This window comes from Helobdella robusta (genome assembly GCF_000326865.2).
Source record: "Helobdella robusta unplaced genomic scaffold HELROscaffold_71, whole genome shotgun sequence".
Taxonomy (NCBI): Eukaryota; Metazoa; Annelida; class Clitellata; order Rhynchobdellida; family Glossiphoniidae; genus Helobdella; species Helobdella robusta.
In genome coordinates, this window is record NW_008705401.1 from 500325 (window position 1) to 517485 (window position 17161).

Sequence of the window (17161 nt, forward strand, 5' to 3'; positions counted from 1 at the left end):
TTCATTCATTCATTCAATCAATCAATTAACGACAACAACATAAGTCCATCTCTGAATAAATTGAACAGCGGAAAAAAAGACAGGATGAAAAAGAACGAAGACATTAAGGGAGATAAACAAGAGAGAGAAAGAGAGAGAGAGAGAGAAGAAAAGAGACTACAAAATGAATGAAAAAATAAATAAAAAAGACAACAGTAAAGTATCAACACCACACACACACACACACACACACACACACACACACACACACACACACACACACACACACACACACACGAAAAATTTTTTCACAAGTTTTCTTTACCATCTGCATGTATTATGTCATTACTAAGGTATCTCTTTGGCCTCACTTTCTCTCTTTCTCTCTCTTTTTCTCTCTCTTTATCTATCATCTATCTTTCTTCCTTTCCTCCCTTTCTCTCTCTCCCTTTCTCTCTGTCTATCTAAAAAAAATTGTCACGAAAAATTTTTTCACAAGTTTTCTTTACCATCTGCATGTATTATGTCATTACTAAGGTATCTCTTTGGCCTCACTTTCTCTCTCTCTCTCTCTTTATCTACCATCTATCTTTCTTCCTTTCCCCCTTTCTCTATCTCCCTTTCTCTCTGTCTATCTATTTCTCTCTCCGTCGTGATGTATGCCTATTTATATCTTTTTTCCACTCATTCCTTCATAGTAAATTCCAAAATATGCCTGAATCGAGATGCATAATTGAAAAAAAGTTTTATGTTATTTACAAATCTCCCCTCTCTCCCCTTTCTGTCTTTCTCTTTTTCTCTCTACAAACACACACACATACATACATGCACACGTACAAACAAACATACAAAATATACATAAATACGTACATACATACACACACACATACATTCATACATACATACATGCATACACACACACACATACATACATTCATACATACATACATACATTCATACATACATACATACATACATACATACATACATACATACATACATACATACACACACACACATACATACATGCGTGCGTACGTTCGTACATACTTACATACACGAGCTAATAAAATACAAATCCTCACAAAATAATTGAACGCTCGATCGCGCGCCGCTATTTCCATAGCGACAACTAACATGATGATGACGACGATGAAGACGATGATGACGACGATGAAGACGATGATGACGATAATGAAGACGCTACAACTGAATGCGACGACGACAAAGACGGCGATAATGATGGTGATAATGATGAAGAAATATGATGATGACAAAGATGACGTTGATGACGATGATGATGACCGATAGGAAATATTAAGTCAGATAATGACCATATAACTATGGACAAAAAACTTATGAGAATGATGAAGATGATGGGGAGGATGACGATGATGAGGATGATGATGATGACGTTGATGAGGATGATGGGGAGGATGAAGATGATGAGGATGATGATGAAGATGATGACGATGATGATGAAGATGATGACGATGATGAGGATGATGGGGAGGATGAAGATGATGAGGATGATGATGAAGATGATGACGATGATGAGGATGACGATGATGACGTTGAAGATGACGAAGAAGGCGATGTTGATGATGATAATGACGACGAAGACGACGATGACAATGATATTACAAGATGGCATCAAATGAAATGAAATGAGAGAAAAAAAAGTAGAACGTAGAGCCATTCAAATTGTAAATTGCTTAAGAGAATCAAGTCAGTGGTCTATTAGCCCACGTATTAATGGTATAAAACGCATATGAAAACAAACACACACACAAGCTCGTACAGTGACACACGCACACGAATGCACACTCACACGCACGGACTCACACACACACACGAACACACACATACACACGGACACACGAACGCACACCAATTAATTTTCATTAATTACGTCACTGTTTTAATCCGATTGACTGGATGTGAGATTGATAATATAATTTATTGCTGGTTAATTACATGAATGAATGAGTAAATGAATGAATGAACAAATGAGTGATTGAATGAATGAACGAACGAATGAACAGAAAAATGAATGAACAAATAAACAAACGAACGAACGGACGAGTGAATGAAATGGGTGAATGAACAAATAAATTGATTAAATCAGTTTAAGATGACGATGACGTCAAATAATATGATGATGATGACAATGATGAAGGTGACGATGACGACGATGATGAAGATGACCACAACGACGATGATGGTGGTGGTAAGATACTAGCAGAGAAACCCCAACGATCAAGACTGAAAGGAAATGGAATGTTTTAAATTACTACCATACAACATACCATCATCATCATCGAAATTTCTCGTCACATACATATATACACAATACATATATATATATATATATATATATATATATATATATAATTAAATATATATATACTTATTTATTCTATGCACTATTATATTTTATTAATATTTTATTATTATTTTATTATTATTCTACGACACCAGAATATTCTTTTTACATGCAACATGACACTGGCTTAAAATTTTTACATCTGCTATAAAAATTTTATAAAAAAAAAAAGTTACGAAAAATATAGAAACAATTTAGATGGAGCGAGAAAAAGAGGAGAGAGAGAGAAAGAGAGAGAGAGAAACAAACAGAAAAAGAGAAACAGAGAGAGAGAGAAACAGAGAAAGAGAGAGAGAGAGAAAAAAAATAGACGAAGAGAGAGAAATAGAAAATATAAAAGAAATATAGAGAAATGGTATTCAAATGAGAGACTGTAAATAGAGATAAAAATTAGAACGAGAGAGAGAGAGAGAGAGAAAGGGAGAGAGAAAGAAAGGATGAAAAAGAGATAATATGATGACCCAAATAGAAAGACAGAAATAAACACTCATTCATTCATCATCAGCAGCTGGATATAATCAAGGTGTGCTTTGCAGACAGCTTTATATATGCTATATATATATATGCTATATATATATATATATATATATAGCATATATATATATATATATAAATACAGGTGTGTATAATCGTTATTATAATGATGCAAGTGATGGTGAGGACGAAGATGATGACGATGACGATGATTTGAACTCTGTTTCATGTAATTTTAGAAGTAGAGTAATGATGGTGATGATGTTAATGATGATGGTAATGACGGCAATAATAATAATAATTGTGGTTAATAATTTTATTAATGGCAAAAAATTAATTAGAATAGTAATAAAATTCAGACACATGAAACAAAAGTTCCACTACATTGTTCAGCAAATGTTCAATATAAGGCCAAAATATGCTCCCCCACAAAAATCTTCTAACAACAACATCAACATCAACAACATCGACATCGACAGCATCAACAACAACATCAACAACATCAACAAGTTTATAACACTAACCAGTCCAAGAACTATTGAAACAATATCTCGATTATTAAACAACAGCAACACGTCTTTATCGCCAGTAGCGGTGGTTGCAGCAGCAGTTGCAGTACTCTTGTTGCTATCAACGGCATATACTAGATCCATGAGTAATTTAAATTTTGTTTTACTATCCATGCTGTTGTTGTTGCTAGTAAACTTTTTCACTAATTCTTCAAGCTGTGTTTTCCCTGGGAACAATAATGATTGTTTTGTTGATGTTGTTGTTGATGTCGTTGTTGCTGTGTTCAAATCACGTTGTTGTTGGATGCTGTTGTTGTTGGCGTTCTGTTGTTGGTTTTTGACAGCTTGTTCAGTATCTGTGACAATTGTTGTTACTGGTGCAGCAGCTATTGTTGCTGCAACTGGTGAAGATGATGTCATTGCAGCTGCAGCTGCTGTTTCCGTAACTGACGATGTTGTCGTTGATGTTGCCTCAATTGATGGCGATGTGGCTACTGCTGCATCTGATGAAGATGATGTGCTTGCAATCGACGAAGATGATGTTGCTGTATCTGGTGATGTTGAAGTTGAAGCCGTTGTCGCTGCTGCCGTTGCGGCAACTGTTGATGAGATTATTGCTGCTGGAACTTTTTGGTCTGACAAAATTGATAAGATATCCTTCATAGTAACAGTTACCTGTGTGTCTGTTACTGTTGTCGTCGATGAAGACGAGTCCGCTGCCGTTACTGCTTCAGCTGCTGCTGATGTTGCAGTTGTTGTTGCTGCTGCTGCTGGTGGTGGCGATGATAGTGGCTTCAAAATTTCGCAACTATCATTATTGTTATCGTTATAATTATTAGTGAGATTACTATTGATGACGTTGTCGTTGCTAATGAATGCATCCTTATGTAGATCATCAACGCCATTGACAACTTCTCCATCTTTACCTAACTGGTCGCCAGTGAAGTTACCGTTGTTGCTACTGATGTCGCTGGTGTTGTTGGCAATATTTTCAACAACAACGGCATTTATATTAAATTTAATTTCTTCTTCTCCTTCAGTAGAAACCCCAGCAACAACAGTTCTTTCATCAACAGCTTTATCTACCTGAATTTCATTCAAATGTGTTGTCCTTGTCGGTGTTGTCGTTACCGCCACCGCTACTCCAGCTGCAACATTTTCAACTGCCGACGACGACACAACCGATGGTTCTGATGTTATTGGTAATGTTGTTGTTGCTGTTGTTGTTGTTACTGGTGATGATGCTGTAGTTAGAATAACGACATTACCTGTTTCTGCTGCTGCGACGTCATCTGTTGCTGCTGCTGTGACGTCATCTGTTGCTGCTGCTGTGACGCCATCTGTTGTCGTTGTAGTGACGTCATTCGTTGTCGTTGTTGAGTTTGTTGTTGTAGAGGAGACTTGGGTATTAACTAATTTAGTTATGCTTTCAATGTCGTTGCTTCGACTACTATGAAGAATTGTCACTGCAACATCATCAGCAACAACACTGCTATTCTCAGACGTTTTTATCACTTCATTAACATTTTCAATTTGCAGATCATCTGATATAATTGCGGTTATTGCTGGCGTAGCCACTACGGCTGCTGTTGTAGCTGTAGTTGCGACTGTAACTGCTGGTGTGGTAGCTTCTGAAGCTGCAGTAGATGTTGTTGTTAAGATAGTTGCATCACTCATTTTGACATTATTAACAACTACTTGATCAACATTGGAAGGCATTTGTATTGCTGTTACAGTTGACGACGACGACGACGATGGAGCTGCTGCTGAAGATGATGATGACGGCGGTGTCGATGATGACGTTACCACATAATGAGATGGTGATGAGGATTTCGACGATGACTGAACTTGGGGAATAACATTATTAGATGATGATAATGGTACTGATGGTGACGATGATGATGTTTGTGGCGGTGGTGATGATGATGATACTTTTAGAGGAGACGATGATGATGATGGTAATGATGCTAGCTTTAAGTTATCCTGTGTTAAATTAAATTCTGAATTTATGACTGTGTCGTGTATTGCCAGTGTATCGTGCTCTGATATGTTTGTTGTTGTTGTTGTTGTTGTGGTTGTGGTTGTTGTTGTTGATGATGTTATTCCCTCATTGCTAATAACGCAGTCAACATTTTCATCAACATTTTTGGATATTGGTATGGCTGTTGGAGAGTCTAGTAATGTTTGTTCATTAATGACATCATCTGCTGCTGTTGCTGATGACACCGATGTTGCTGTTATGACAACATCATCCCCACTAAAAACTTGATGCATTTTACTTGCCTGGTTTGAAACTAATTCGAATTTCACATTCTCAACTGATACTTTTGCACCTTCACTAACATCTATCCTTCTACTAGGAGTGTTCAAATCAGGACTTTTGTTATGCACTGTTTTTGGAGATGTGTGAATGCCTGCTGTCTCATGTTCCCCAGTCACAGGTACTGATTTACTAGACTCAGGATCAACAATTTCAGACATTTTTTATGTGTTTGTTGGATGTGATTTTTATCTAAGAAGCTACCTATGGAAAATTATATTTAAGAATCTTTGTAAATAATGATGTTTCTAACAAATTTTGTGTTATAAAATTGTCTAAAGAAAAAACGAAAAAAGTGTTTATTTTTCTGATTTAATTTAAATATTAAAAATATGTTGCAAACTTAACTAATGTGACAGTACACTACATGCAATGTCAAAATTTGAAATTTAAAACATATGAAATGATATCGGTTAATTCATTTTAGTTTAATTTTAATTTGAGACAAGATAAAAATATTGAAAAAATAATTATTGAAAATTAATAAAATAATAGTTTAAAATATTATTATTAATTTGTTTTTTTGCAAAATGAATAAAGCTACTTGTGTGTGTCATAAAAATTTTACCTGTGTGCGTGTGTAACCGCAAGCTCGTGACGAATTGACACCTAACACGTCATTTATATAATCAGAAATTTAAATTAAAAAATAATCCAAATAATAATTTTCAATAAATAATTAAATGAATTAATTATTTGGAGATTATTTTAACGAAATTTGCCTGAAAATAATGATAAACAGATTTAAAGGGCCATTCGTTATGGAGATGTGCAAGAACACGCAGCTGATTTAATTAATTTTTTTTAATTTTATCAGCTATACTTTTTTCTTCTACATATATAGATATATATTCATAAAAACGTGTGTCAAATTCATTTTTTTAAAATCAGAAACGGCGAAGTAGAAAAGCCTATGTACTCAATAGGATTTGAACTATAATCGTGGTGAATGAAGTTTTTGAAAGGTCGACAGATAGCAAATGAATGATAAAAACTGTTGTAACGGGGTAGATACATTTATGACAAAATTGCACGTTAAGCGTTTGGTTTATTCTTTTTTATTCATTCATTTGTTTGTTTATATCTTCCCATTGTTGGTTTTTATATCATTATTTTGTTCATATCTATTAAATATTTAGTTTTGAAAACCTGATTAAATAGTTTTACAGTATTTTCTTTGTTGGAAAACTGTAAAGCTCAGTTGTAAAATAAATAATGCAGATAACACCGTGATGACTGTATAGGTATATAATAAGCATACCCAAATACTATAAACTTAACGATAAAACTACATATATACATGTACTGTACATATAAAGTGTGAATATGTATATATATACATATAGTAAGCTATTTCATATTCAAACCATTTTTTCAGCAAAAAAATACCCATGATAGACGAAGAAAAAAAACGAACACTGTGGAAAACAAGCATGTTTTATTGATGGCTTTGTGTTTCTCTGTGGTTTTCTATCAATATAATACTTATGAATATATCCATGATAATATTAAATACAACGGCAATATTTAGAAATATGGAAGTATAAGTATAAGTTTTATTTTGTGGTTTTAAGTTTTAATAAAAATGGAGTTTAATTACTCTGAAACTTATGTCATAAGTAAGATGTTCTTTTATTGTTGCTTAATTTTATAAATTTTCGGGCGTTTATTTAAGAAATTTATTTTAATCGATAATTTGAGTGATAAAGTAAATGTATCTATACATTTAAAAGTGGTGTTTTGCTAATACTATTTGAATTATTGAAATTTAAAACTTATTAAAAAATTTTTTACAAAATGTGGTTGTTAGTTGCACCTGGGTCATTTTCGGCAATAATTAATAGTTCAAACCGAAAAATAAAAACATTCGCAATTTTGTTTTAATTTTCCTCCATTATTAAATTATTTTTTATATAAACTAAAAATTTTTAGATTCATATTTTTACGTTTTTATTTTTTTAAATGCTGTCATGGCGGCAGTGGTCGAGAACCGGATGAATAATTTCGAAAAGAGAAAAGAGCAAATCCGTAGGTACGAATTGTCCTTTAGTGACGGCACCAATAACAGTGATGTGCCAACGAGCGCACGTCAATCAAACCGCCCCAAGACTCCACACGATTCCGAGCAGAAACCAAAAATACGATTTCCAGATGGCTGCATATTCCTAGCCGCCTGTACCAGTGGAAACACTGATGATGTGGAGGAAATATTAAATAATTCCAACACGGATATTAACACCACTAATATTGATGGGTTGACTGGCCTACATCAGGTTTGTATTGCTTAAAACTTTTTTTTGTTACTTTTATAATTAATAATTTTTTTAAAAAGTTATTTTATTTCTAAACTAAAATAAAATAATGTGTATTGCTAATAAAAAATATCTCTACTAATAAATCTAGGATGGATCTGTATTTAAACAACTCATAGAAAAATCACATAAATCTTGACTTGTATCTTTCTCTCCCTTTTCTCTCTCTCTCTCTCTCTCTCTCTCTCTCTCTCTCTCTCTCTCTCTCTCTCTCTCTCTCTCTCTCTCTCTCTCTCTCTCTCTCTCTCTCTCTCTCTCTGAATCAAAACGCCTCTCTTTTTATTAACCGCAAAATTCATTTCAGGCATGCATTAATGAGGATTTCGATATGGCAAAATTCCTAATTGATAAGAAGATCAATGTGAATATAAAGGACAACGAAGGCTGGACGGCTCTGCATGCCGCTGCCCAATCTGGGGTACTCAATATTGCCAAGTTAGGGAAACTTTTTTATTTTTTAGTTAACTTTTAATCTGAATTTTTTGTATAAATCTTATTTTATGTGAGAAATTTATGTTCATAATTTATAATTTATATTTAAAACATCGACTGGAGCGATAATGTTGTGAATTATGATGATTGTAATGATAAAATTATGCCTAATTCATTTTATATCATTTACTCATTTATTACTTTTACTTGAAAGGCTGCTAATAGAACATGGAGCCAAGCTGGACGTCGTAAATTGTGACTGCGAACTGCCGATCGATCTAGCCGATAACAAAGACATGATCAAACTAATCAGAGACGCCATGGACAAGCAAGGTGATGATGATGATTAAGATGGTGATGATGAGGATGATGTTGATGTTGATTAAGATAATGATAATAAGGACGATGTTGATGTTGATTAAGATAATGATAATGACGAGGATGATAATTTGGTAATAGTTGATGAGGAAGGATTTGATGATGATGATGATAATGACAACAACAACATCCAGGTATAAATGATGCAGAAGCCCGAATGATAGAAGAACGTGTCATGATGGCAGACGCCAAAAAATGGGTTGAACAGGGTTTTTATGGGGGATCCATTGATGAAAAAACCGGGGCAACACCTCTGCACGTCGCTGCCGTCAAAGGATACGTCGATGTTATGAAGTTAGTGAAGATGGTGGTTGCATTATTGTGCCTCGTTCCAAAGCTCATTGCAAACCCCATCTATAAACTAAACTTAAGCCTAAACTAATTAACTAACTAATTGGCAAAAAACTCAGATTGCTTTTACAGTCCGGCGCTCCCATAGATGCCAAAGATCACGAAGGTTGGACCCCTCTTCACGGGGCAGCACATTGGGGACAGGTCGAGGCCTGCCAACTACTGGCCGACAACTACTGCAATATGAAAATTTCTAATTGTCAGGTTTGTGTTTGTCTGTCTGTGTTTATGTATGTATGTGTAAGTATGTGTGTGTGTTGGTTATTTTATTGGATTGTATGAGTGAATCTGATCGATTGATACATTTGTATATGTATATATGTATATATGTATATGTATACAATGTTACACACATGCATGTGTCATGTGTGTGTGTGTATATATATGTGTGTGTGTGTATATATATATGTGTGTGTATGTATGTACTTGTGCGTGTGTATCCACATGTGTATGTATCTTGATACTGCAGGGTAACACAGCTCTCGATGTAGCCGACGCAGAGGTGGTTCAACTGCTTGAAGAACTGCAGCAGAAACAGTTAACTGTTAGAAAAAATGTTCTCGTTTTCATCATCATATTTATTATTATTATTTTATTGATATATTATTTTTTTTTATATTTTTTATCCTACTACAGCATAGAGAAAGTTCCAAGCTTATAAGACACTCCAACAAAGGCAGAAAGTTAGTCGTCCTTGCTCTAACGACATTTATAATTATTTTTATATTTTTTAATTGTTAAGATTATGAAGAGAGAGAAAGAGAGAGAGAGAGAGAGAGAGAGAGAGAAAAGAAGAGAGAGAGGAGAGAGATAGTAAGAGAGGCATGCACATACACACACACACAAACTCTTATTAAACCCTTGACAGGAGTTCCATCACTCGGATCAGTGTCGGCCAGATGAAAGGTATGCAGAAGAAAAACGAGGAGAATGAAAAAATAACCATGGGCTCTGTTGACGATGGCGAGGAGGAAGAGGAAGAGGATGATGGCGGTAATGATAACGATGCTATTGGCAATGACGACGACGCCGATGATGACGTGACTGTGACGTCATCGGAAGTTGCTGTAAGAAAATCTGATGATGGCGGCGAGGAGGATAAAGTTGAAGATAAATTTGAGAAAACTAAATTTGCCATTGCTGACGATATAGCCGCTACTACTACAGCTACTATTACTAATACTTCTATCGCTAGTATTACCTCAAGTGAGGCTACTACTGCTGCTACAACTACGGCTCCTTCTTCAGCAGCAGCAGCAGCAACGACAACAACGACGATGACAAGCATTAAAGAGAGATCAACATATGACTTTTTAAAAAGTATTCGGGAGAAACTGTACAAAGACAGTCCAGCCGATTCTACGACCACTGCTACTACCAAAATTGCCACAGTTATGGAGAAAGCAGAGAATGATGATTCTGGAAAGTCGCGTAGTGACCTTACCAAAAGTGAAACCATTGCAGGAAAAACCCAAAAACCAGAACTGGAAAGGAAGGAGGCAGCAGCTAATGTGCAGATGAGAGACTCTGCCGTTCCTTCAGCTGCTGCTGCTGCTGCTGCTGCTGATTCCGGTGTGACAATGAGGAAGAGTTTGATGAGGGAGAAACAAGATGTTGAAGTAAATTTTGAAAACAACTGAATTTTCTTTTTATTATTTTACATTAAATGTTTTAGTCTGATTTCAGAGGAAAAACCTTGGTTGGGCATGAAGGTGAAACTCTTTTAGAGATAGGAGTGGTTTTTCATAATAAACTACACTGTCCTAACAGTTTCAACCTATTTATTTATTAAATCTGGAAGAATATCTTCAAATTGTATACAGTTTTTAACGTATTTTTTGAAATAATTGATCTTATTAACGTAAAATAATTTTAAATATGAAGGTCAAGAGGTCGCCTAATCTGGCCAGTGACATATTGAGGAGGTCAGACAATCCTGCCCTCTGGAGGATGGGCTTTCGTCGACCGAGTAACTCTGAGAATAATTCGGACATTGATCAAGTTATCAAGCTAACTGAAGCCGAGAGAATGAGGAAGGTATGTTTGCTTTTGTGTGTTTGTGTGTGTGTGTGTTTGCATATGTTTGTTTGTGTGGTTGTATGTGTTTATCTTTCTTGATTTTTATATTTGTCTGTCAATTTGTGGGTGGCTATTCTCCTTTAAAAAACAATTTGTAGACTTGTCCTTCAATATGTTAATAATTTATTATTAGAGTTTGGAAAAACCAGAATCTACAGAAGCAACCACAATGGCCACCACAGAATCTCAACAGCAGCCGACAACAACTTCAACAACAACAGCACCGACACGTATTCCTCTGGCTACAACCCATAAATCTACAACTATTGCATCACCATTATTAACAAGTCCATCGACTACTAACACCACAAATACTACAGTTGCTGCCACTACCTCTACCACCACCACCACCACTACTACTACTACTACCTCTACCACTGTTGATAGTGTTACTACAAATGATGATAATGGTAACGATAGTAGGGGTGGTGGTGGTGGTTGCGGTGGTGGTGGTATTTTGAACCCCCCATCTCCGCCACATCATGCATCTCTGCTGAGACCTGAGACTGCAGCTGCCCTGGCGAGCATTGCTTCCTCTCATCAGAGGTGATGATGAAGATGATGATGATGAGGATGTTGTTTCATTCATTCATTCATTAACTCCGTCACTCATTCCACTAATTTATTAACACGTTACTTCACTAAACTGATAAGGGTTAATAATTCAGTCGTACGTTTATTCTTTTCTTTGTTCGATCTTTCATTCTTTCATTTACTTATTTTTCTATCATTCGTTTATTCAATCATTCTTTCATTCGTTCATTCATTATTTCGCTCTTTCATTCCACTAATTATTATTCAACACTAAACAAAATGAAGGATCAACGACGTTGTGAAGAGAGATGAATCGAACGAGTTGGAGAGGAAGCTGAAGGCCAAACGAGCTCGAGAGTCTAGAAGGTCTACACAGGTCGGTGATGAGGATGATGAAGATGATGATGATGATGATGATGATGCGCAGTGATGTATGATGGTGATGATAGTGACGATTGTGAGAAAACCACCAACAAACCAACCATAAAAGTGTTCACCAACTCAACAGGGCGTCACCAAAGAAGACATCCAGAAGGCTGAAGATTCCCTGAAAGCGGCTTACAAGGACCCATCGTCACTACTAACACAGCCACTAACAGCCAATACTGAGGCTACTACAGCAGCTACAACAACAACAATGGTTGACATAACAACGGCAGCTGCCACTACGTACAAAACTAGGCATAGCGTTGTTGATTCTGAGCCAAATAAGACACAAGCAAATATGCTGTCCTATGGAGGTGATGGGGATATAAACTGTAAAAATTCTGGCGGTATTTTTACTACATCCGCCGCCGCTTCTAGTACTACTGCTGCAGTTGCTGCAGCTGCTGCTTCTAGCAGCAATACTGCTGCATTCGGTATTGGTAGTGGTAATAATGGTAGTGGTGCAAATGCTGTGGCTAGTGTCATTGGGAAGTTGCAGAGGAGAGATAAGGTTTGTGTGTACGTACCTGTGTGTGTGTCTGTGTGTCTGTGCGTGTGTGTGTGTGTGTATAAGATAGAGAGTGAGAAATGTGTGTATTAATTAATTGATTAACTAATGAATGAATGAATGAATTAATTAATTAATTAATTTTTTTACTCATCACCAAGCTGAATGATGATGTTGCTTTGCCCAGAAAGGTCACTGATTCAGATGCAGATGATGATAATATAGGTCCTATTATCATTATTATTTAATATCATCAATTACTAATAATTAAAGAAGAAATTAATAAGTATAATATATATATATATATATATATATATATATATATATATATGTATGTATGTATATATATATATATATATAGAGGTGTGTGTGTAAATTAAATTTTATTGTCATTACTTATACTAACATATATACGTTTCATACACACATAACTACACACACACACACATACATACATACATACATACATGCAAACACACATACCACATACATACATACATACAAACAAACGTGCAGACCAAGATGATGATAGTATGTATAAGATGGGTTCCAGTAGGTCTCGCAGAAAGAGAGAAAGCCGAAGACCGACTGGAAAGATTTGTCTGGAAGAAGTAACTATTTTTATAAGTAGCAGTAGCTGTAGTAGCTGTAGCAGCAGCAGTAGTCGTAGTAGCAGCAGTAGTTGTAGTAGCAGTAGTAGTGGCTGTTGAAGTGTGCAATGGCGTATACTATGTTATTGACATTTAGATACAGTATCTATCAAACATTTTTCTTCGTTTATTTATCCTTTTTCGTTTCACTCACTCGTCACCACAGATACCATCATCTGAATCTAATGATACTACTGATGATGCAGCAGCAACAACAACTGACCAGCAACAGCCAAAACCGTCATCTTATTTATATCCGATGAAATACAACACATCAACAACAACAACAACAACACCATCTTCTCCTATTGTCACTGCATTAGATAGTGTAGATTTTGCAAAATCAACAGCTACACTAACACTGCCAACAACAACGTCAACATTATTGTCAGCTACAACAGCCACGGCTACTCTATCGACTACGTCGGCGTTCTTACGAAACTCTCTAAAACAACTAAGTGAAAGTTACAACGCCATCGCAACAGCAGCGGCGACATCAACGACAACGACATCAGCGACAACGCTGTCGTACTTAACAGCGCCTATCTCTAGATATTCCTCACTTATTCAGCAGCAGCAGCAACAACAACAACAACAAAACTCGTCATCGCCACGTAGATTCAACAACAACTCGTTATCTCGCTGGAGTACACTCTCCACTGCTACACAACAGCAGCCACAGAAGTCGCAGCAGTTTATAACAGCAGCCACAGCAGCCACAGCAGCTAATGTAGCTGCTTCTTATTCATCTAGGCCTCTTAGTCACCTGGCTACTCTCGATTCTTCCAAATACTCAACCACTGGTTCATCTTCATCGTTCGTTGCTAACACTGGTACAGATTATCATAAGGTTAACATAATTCTTATTATAATTAGTAGTAGTAGTAGTAGTAGCAGCAGCAGCAGCAGTAGTAGTAGCAGCAGTCTTCAATTCAAACTTATATTTTTACTAGCTATGGCTAGATGAGAAGTGCACCAGTGAAATGCAGCAGAAACGAATCGCTCAATTAGAGAACGATCTCCACAACACTCAAATCTTATTGGACGTTGCCAACAGTCAATTAGCATCCAGTTCTAATACCAGTGAAGTTTATGGTGGTAGCGAGGCCAGGGTAAGTTTTCGATGACGATGATTGTGATGGTGATAATGATGATTATGATACTAATGAGTTTGATGATGAAGATGAAGAAGATGATGATGATGATGACTATGATAAGGATGATGATGATGATGATGATGATGTGAAATGGTATTGATAACTCTTTTTATTGCCATCTCAGGAGAAGCGCTCGTGCGAGAGAAAGATAGCAGAGTTAGAGGACAAACTGAAAGTGAACTTCATTCATATATGCTTCAGTTTTTAAAAATTGATGAAATAATATCATTTCATATCATACTTATCATCATCATCATTATTATTGTAGTAGTGTTAGTTGTATTAGTAGTAAGAGTAGTAGTAGTAGTAGAGGTAATGGTCGTAATAGCGGCAGCATGTAGTAGTAGTAGTAGCAGCAGACAAACTTTGTTCTCTGCAGTTCATAATTATTAACAGTAATTTTTGCTTACTCCAAAATAGGATTATCATTCTTTGGAGAAGAAAGTGGCAAACCTAGAGAATGACCTAAAAGTAAGGAATTGAACTATAGTTAACGAGCAATAAACCATTATGTATATTTATTTACTTATTTATTTATATAATTAATAATCATAATAATAATATTATAATAATAATTATGAGCGCCATAATTATTATTTAAATTATTTTCTCTCACAGGTGATGGAGAATCTGAAGAACGAAAATCAGAAACTGAAAAATGAGAATGGAGCCCTCATAAGAGTCATCAGTAAACTATCTAAGTAGTAGTCACGCTAGTAATTACAATTACACAAGTTGCAGTAGTAGTAGCAGCAGCAATAGTAGTAGTAGTAGTAGCAGCAGCATTAGTAATAGTAGCAGCAGCAGTAATAGCAGCAGTAGTGGTAGTAGTAGCAGTAGTGGTAGTAATACTATCAGTGGTAATATATAGAAGTATAGAGAGAAATAGAGAGAGAGAAAAAGAGAGGAAGAATAAGAAAAAAAGTGATCATGAATGTAATATATAACCGATTATTTACACACACACACACACACATATATATATATATATATATTGTTGTATATATATATATATATATATATATATATATATACTTGCATATAGCTTGCGTATATAACATGCTTCCGGTTATATATAACAGTAAAGGTATGAATGTAGTAATTTCGCAGACACGAGATAAATTAAGATATTAGAAATTCGCCCGTTCATTCATTTATTTATTCACTTTATCTATCTTTCATTCATTCACTATTTTATTCATCCAGAGCACTCTTTCATTCATCTGCTTGAGCATATTTTTACATTCATTCATTATTTCATTCATATACCTTATAATCTGTGCCGTGTTGATTTCAATGATGAGATAGATCTTGTGTTTTTTATACGTGTGTTGTTTGTGTATGTATGTATGTAAGTATGTATGTATGTAAGTATGTATGTATGTAAGTATGTATGTATGTAAGTATGTATGTATGTAAGTATGTATGTATGTAAGTATAATTATATAACCACTTTGCTATCATTTGTAATTTCAATTAAAACCTTATATATACTATGAATTAATTCTATATATGGATTTATGTATGTATGTATTGTGTGTATATTGAATAAAATGTATTTATATGCACAATGTATGGAGAATATATAAATATATATGGATGGAGTATATATATATATACATTAGTTATAATAAACACTTTGTTAATTATTATCATATACATGTCAGTGTACGTGGTAAAATATATATATATATGTGTGTGTGTGTGTGTGTGCGTGTGTGTCTTTGATAAGATCTACTGAATTTTAAGCTCTTACGGTTGAGCTTTCCACTATTTCTAACAGTAGCTTTATAGCTATTATCAAATTAACAAGAAAATCTTTGGTGTTTATGGTGAATTGTATATAGGTCACATACACATGTATACGCTCATATACACCGTAATTATGAAATTACTCTTAGAAATATTGTAAAACACGACCTTAAACTTTCAAGAGCTGAAAATTCGGTAGATTTTATCAACTATTGCATCAATTATGGTCTTCTTCCAGCCATTTATATCTATATATATATATGTTTTTTACATGTCTTTTATTATTATCATCATAAACAACACAGTGCGTCATTCAACTTAGTTTTTAACATACATATGTATGTATATATATAAATATAAATAAATATATATATATGTGTGTGGTTGTTAATATTATTTCTATTATTGCCATTTCAATTATTATCTCTATTAAAATAATAATAATTATTATTATTGTGATTGTTAGTTAATTTTAGTATATATATATATATATAATTTTGTTATTCCTTCATTATAGAAATCACATTAATCAATTTTTCTGTCTATCTTTGTAAATGAAATATGTTTGTATATATAATATATGTATATATATATGTTTGTATATGTATATATATATATATATATATATATATATATATATATGTATATATATATATATATAAGTTCTGTTAAATTAGTTGTGAGTCAGTTATTTTACGTCCTTACTCCTAGGCATCTGCTACTTAGTACTTATTATTATTACTGTTGTGCGTGCCTTATATTTTCCCGAAGCCTGTCTTCAGCCGCTTTAAATCTTTTTACTAAATTATTATTATTATTATTTGTAGTTATTATTATTATCGTTGTATTATTATTATTATGATTATTGTCTTTGTTATAAGACAATTTGCTTTTTAGATTGTGTACTTTTTTTA

The 17161-nt window shown here is 34.5% G+C and overlaps 2 protein-coding genes across 2 annotated transcripts; one reads left to right on the top strand and one right to left on the bottom strand.

Annotated features, from left to right (window-relative positions):
- Window positions 1-3228: 3228 nt before the first annotated feature.
- Window positions 3229-6399, bottom strand: HELRODRAFT_194251 (hypothetical protein; the record flags this gene model as incomplete). The annotated part of the gene is made up of 2 exons (XM_009031262.1): window positions 6237-6399; window positions 3229-5872 (listed from the first exon to the last, which is right to left on the bottom strand). Exon 2 carries the CDS (start codon window positions 5827-5829, stop codon window positions 3229-3231), a length of 2601 nt encoding a protein of 866 aa, XP_009029510.1. The 5' UTR covers window positions 5830-5872; window positions 6237-6399.
- Window positions 6400-7638: 1239 nt separating this feature from the next.
- On the top strand, window positions 7639-17145 carry HELRODRAFT_194252 (hypothetical protein; the record flags this gene model as incomplete). The annotated part of the gene is made up of 22 exons (XM_009031263.1): window positions 7639-7941; window positions 8285-8415; window positions 8627-8745; window positions 8925-9084; window positions 9201-9345; window positions 9611-9685; window positions 9778-9824; window positions 10010-10760; window positions 11026-11178; window positions 11354-11766; window positions 12040-12130; window positions 12263-12691; window positions 12850-12913; window positions 13205-13299; window positions 13505-14188; window positions 14292-14450; window positions 14620-14670; window positions 14916-14966; window positions 15114-15240; window positions 15434-15455; window positions 15476-16615; window positions 16728-17145. The coding sequence occupies 19 exons, from the start codon at window positions 7639-7641 to the stop codon at window positions 15198-15200; spliced, it is 4008 nt and encodes a 1335-aa protein (XP_009029511.1). The 3' UTR covers window positions 15201-15240; window positions 15434-15455; window positions 15476-16615; window positions 16728-17145.
- Between the last annotated feature and the right edge of the window lie 16 nt (window positions 17146-17161).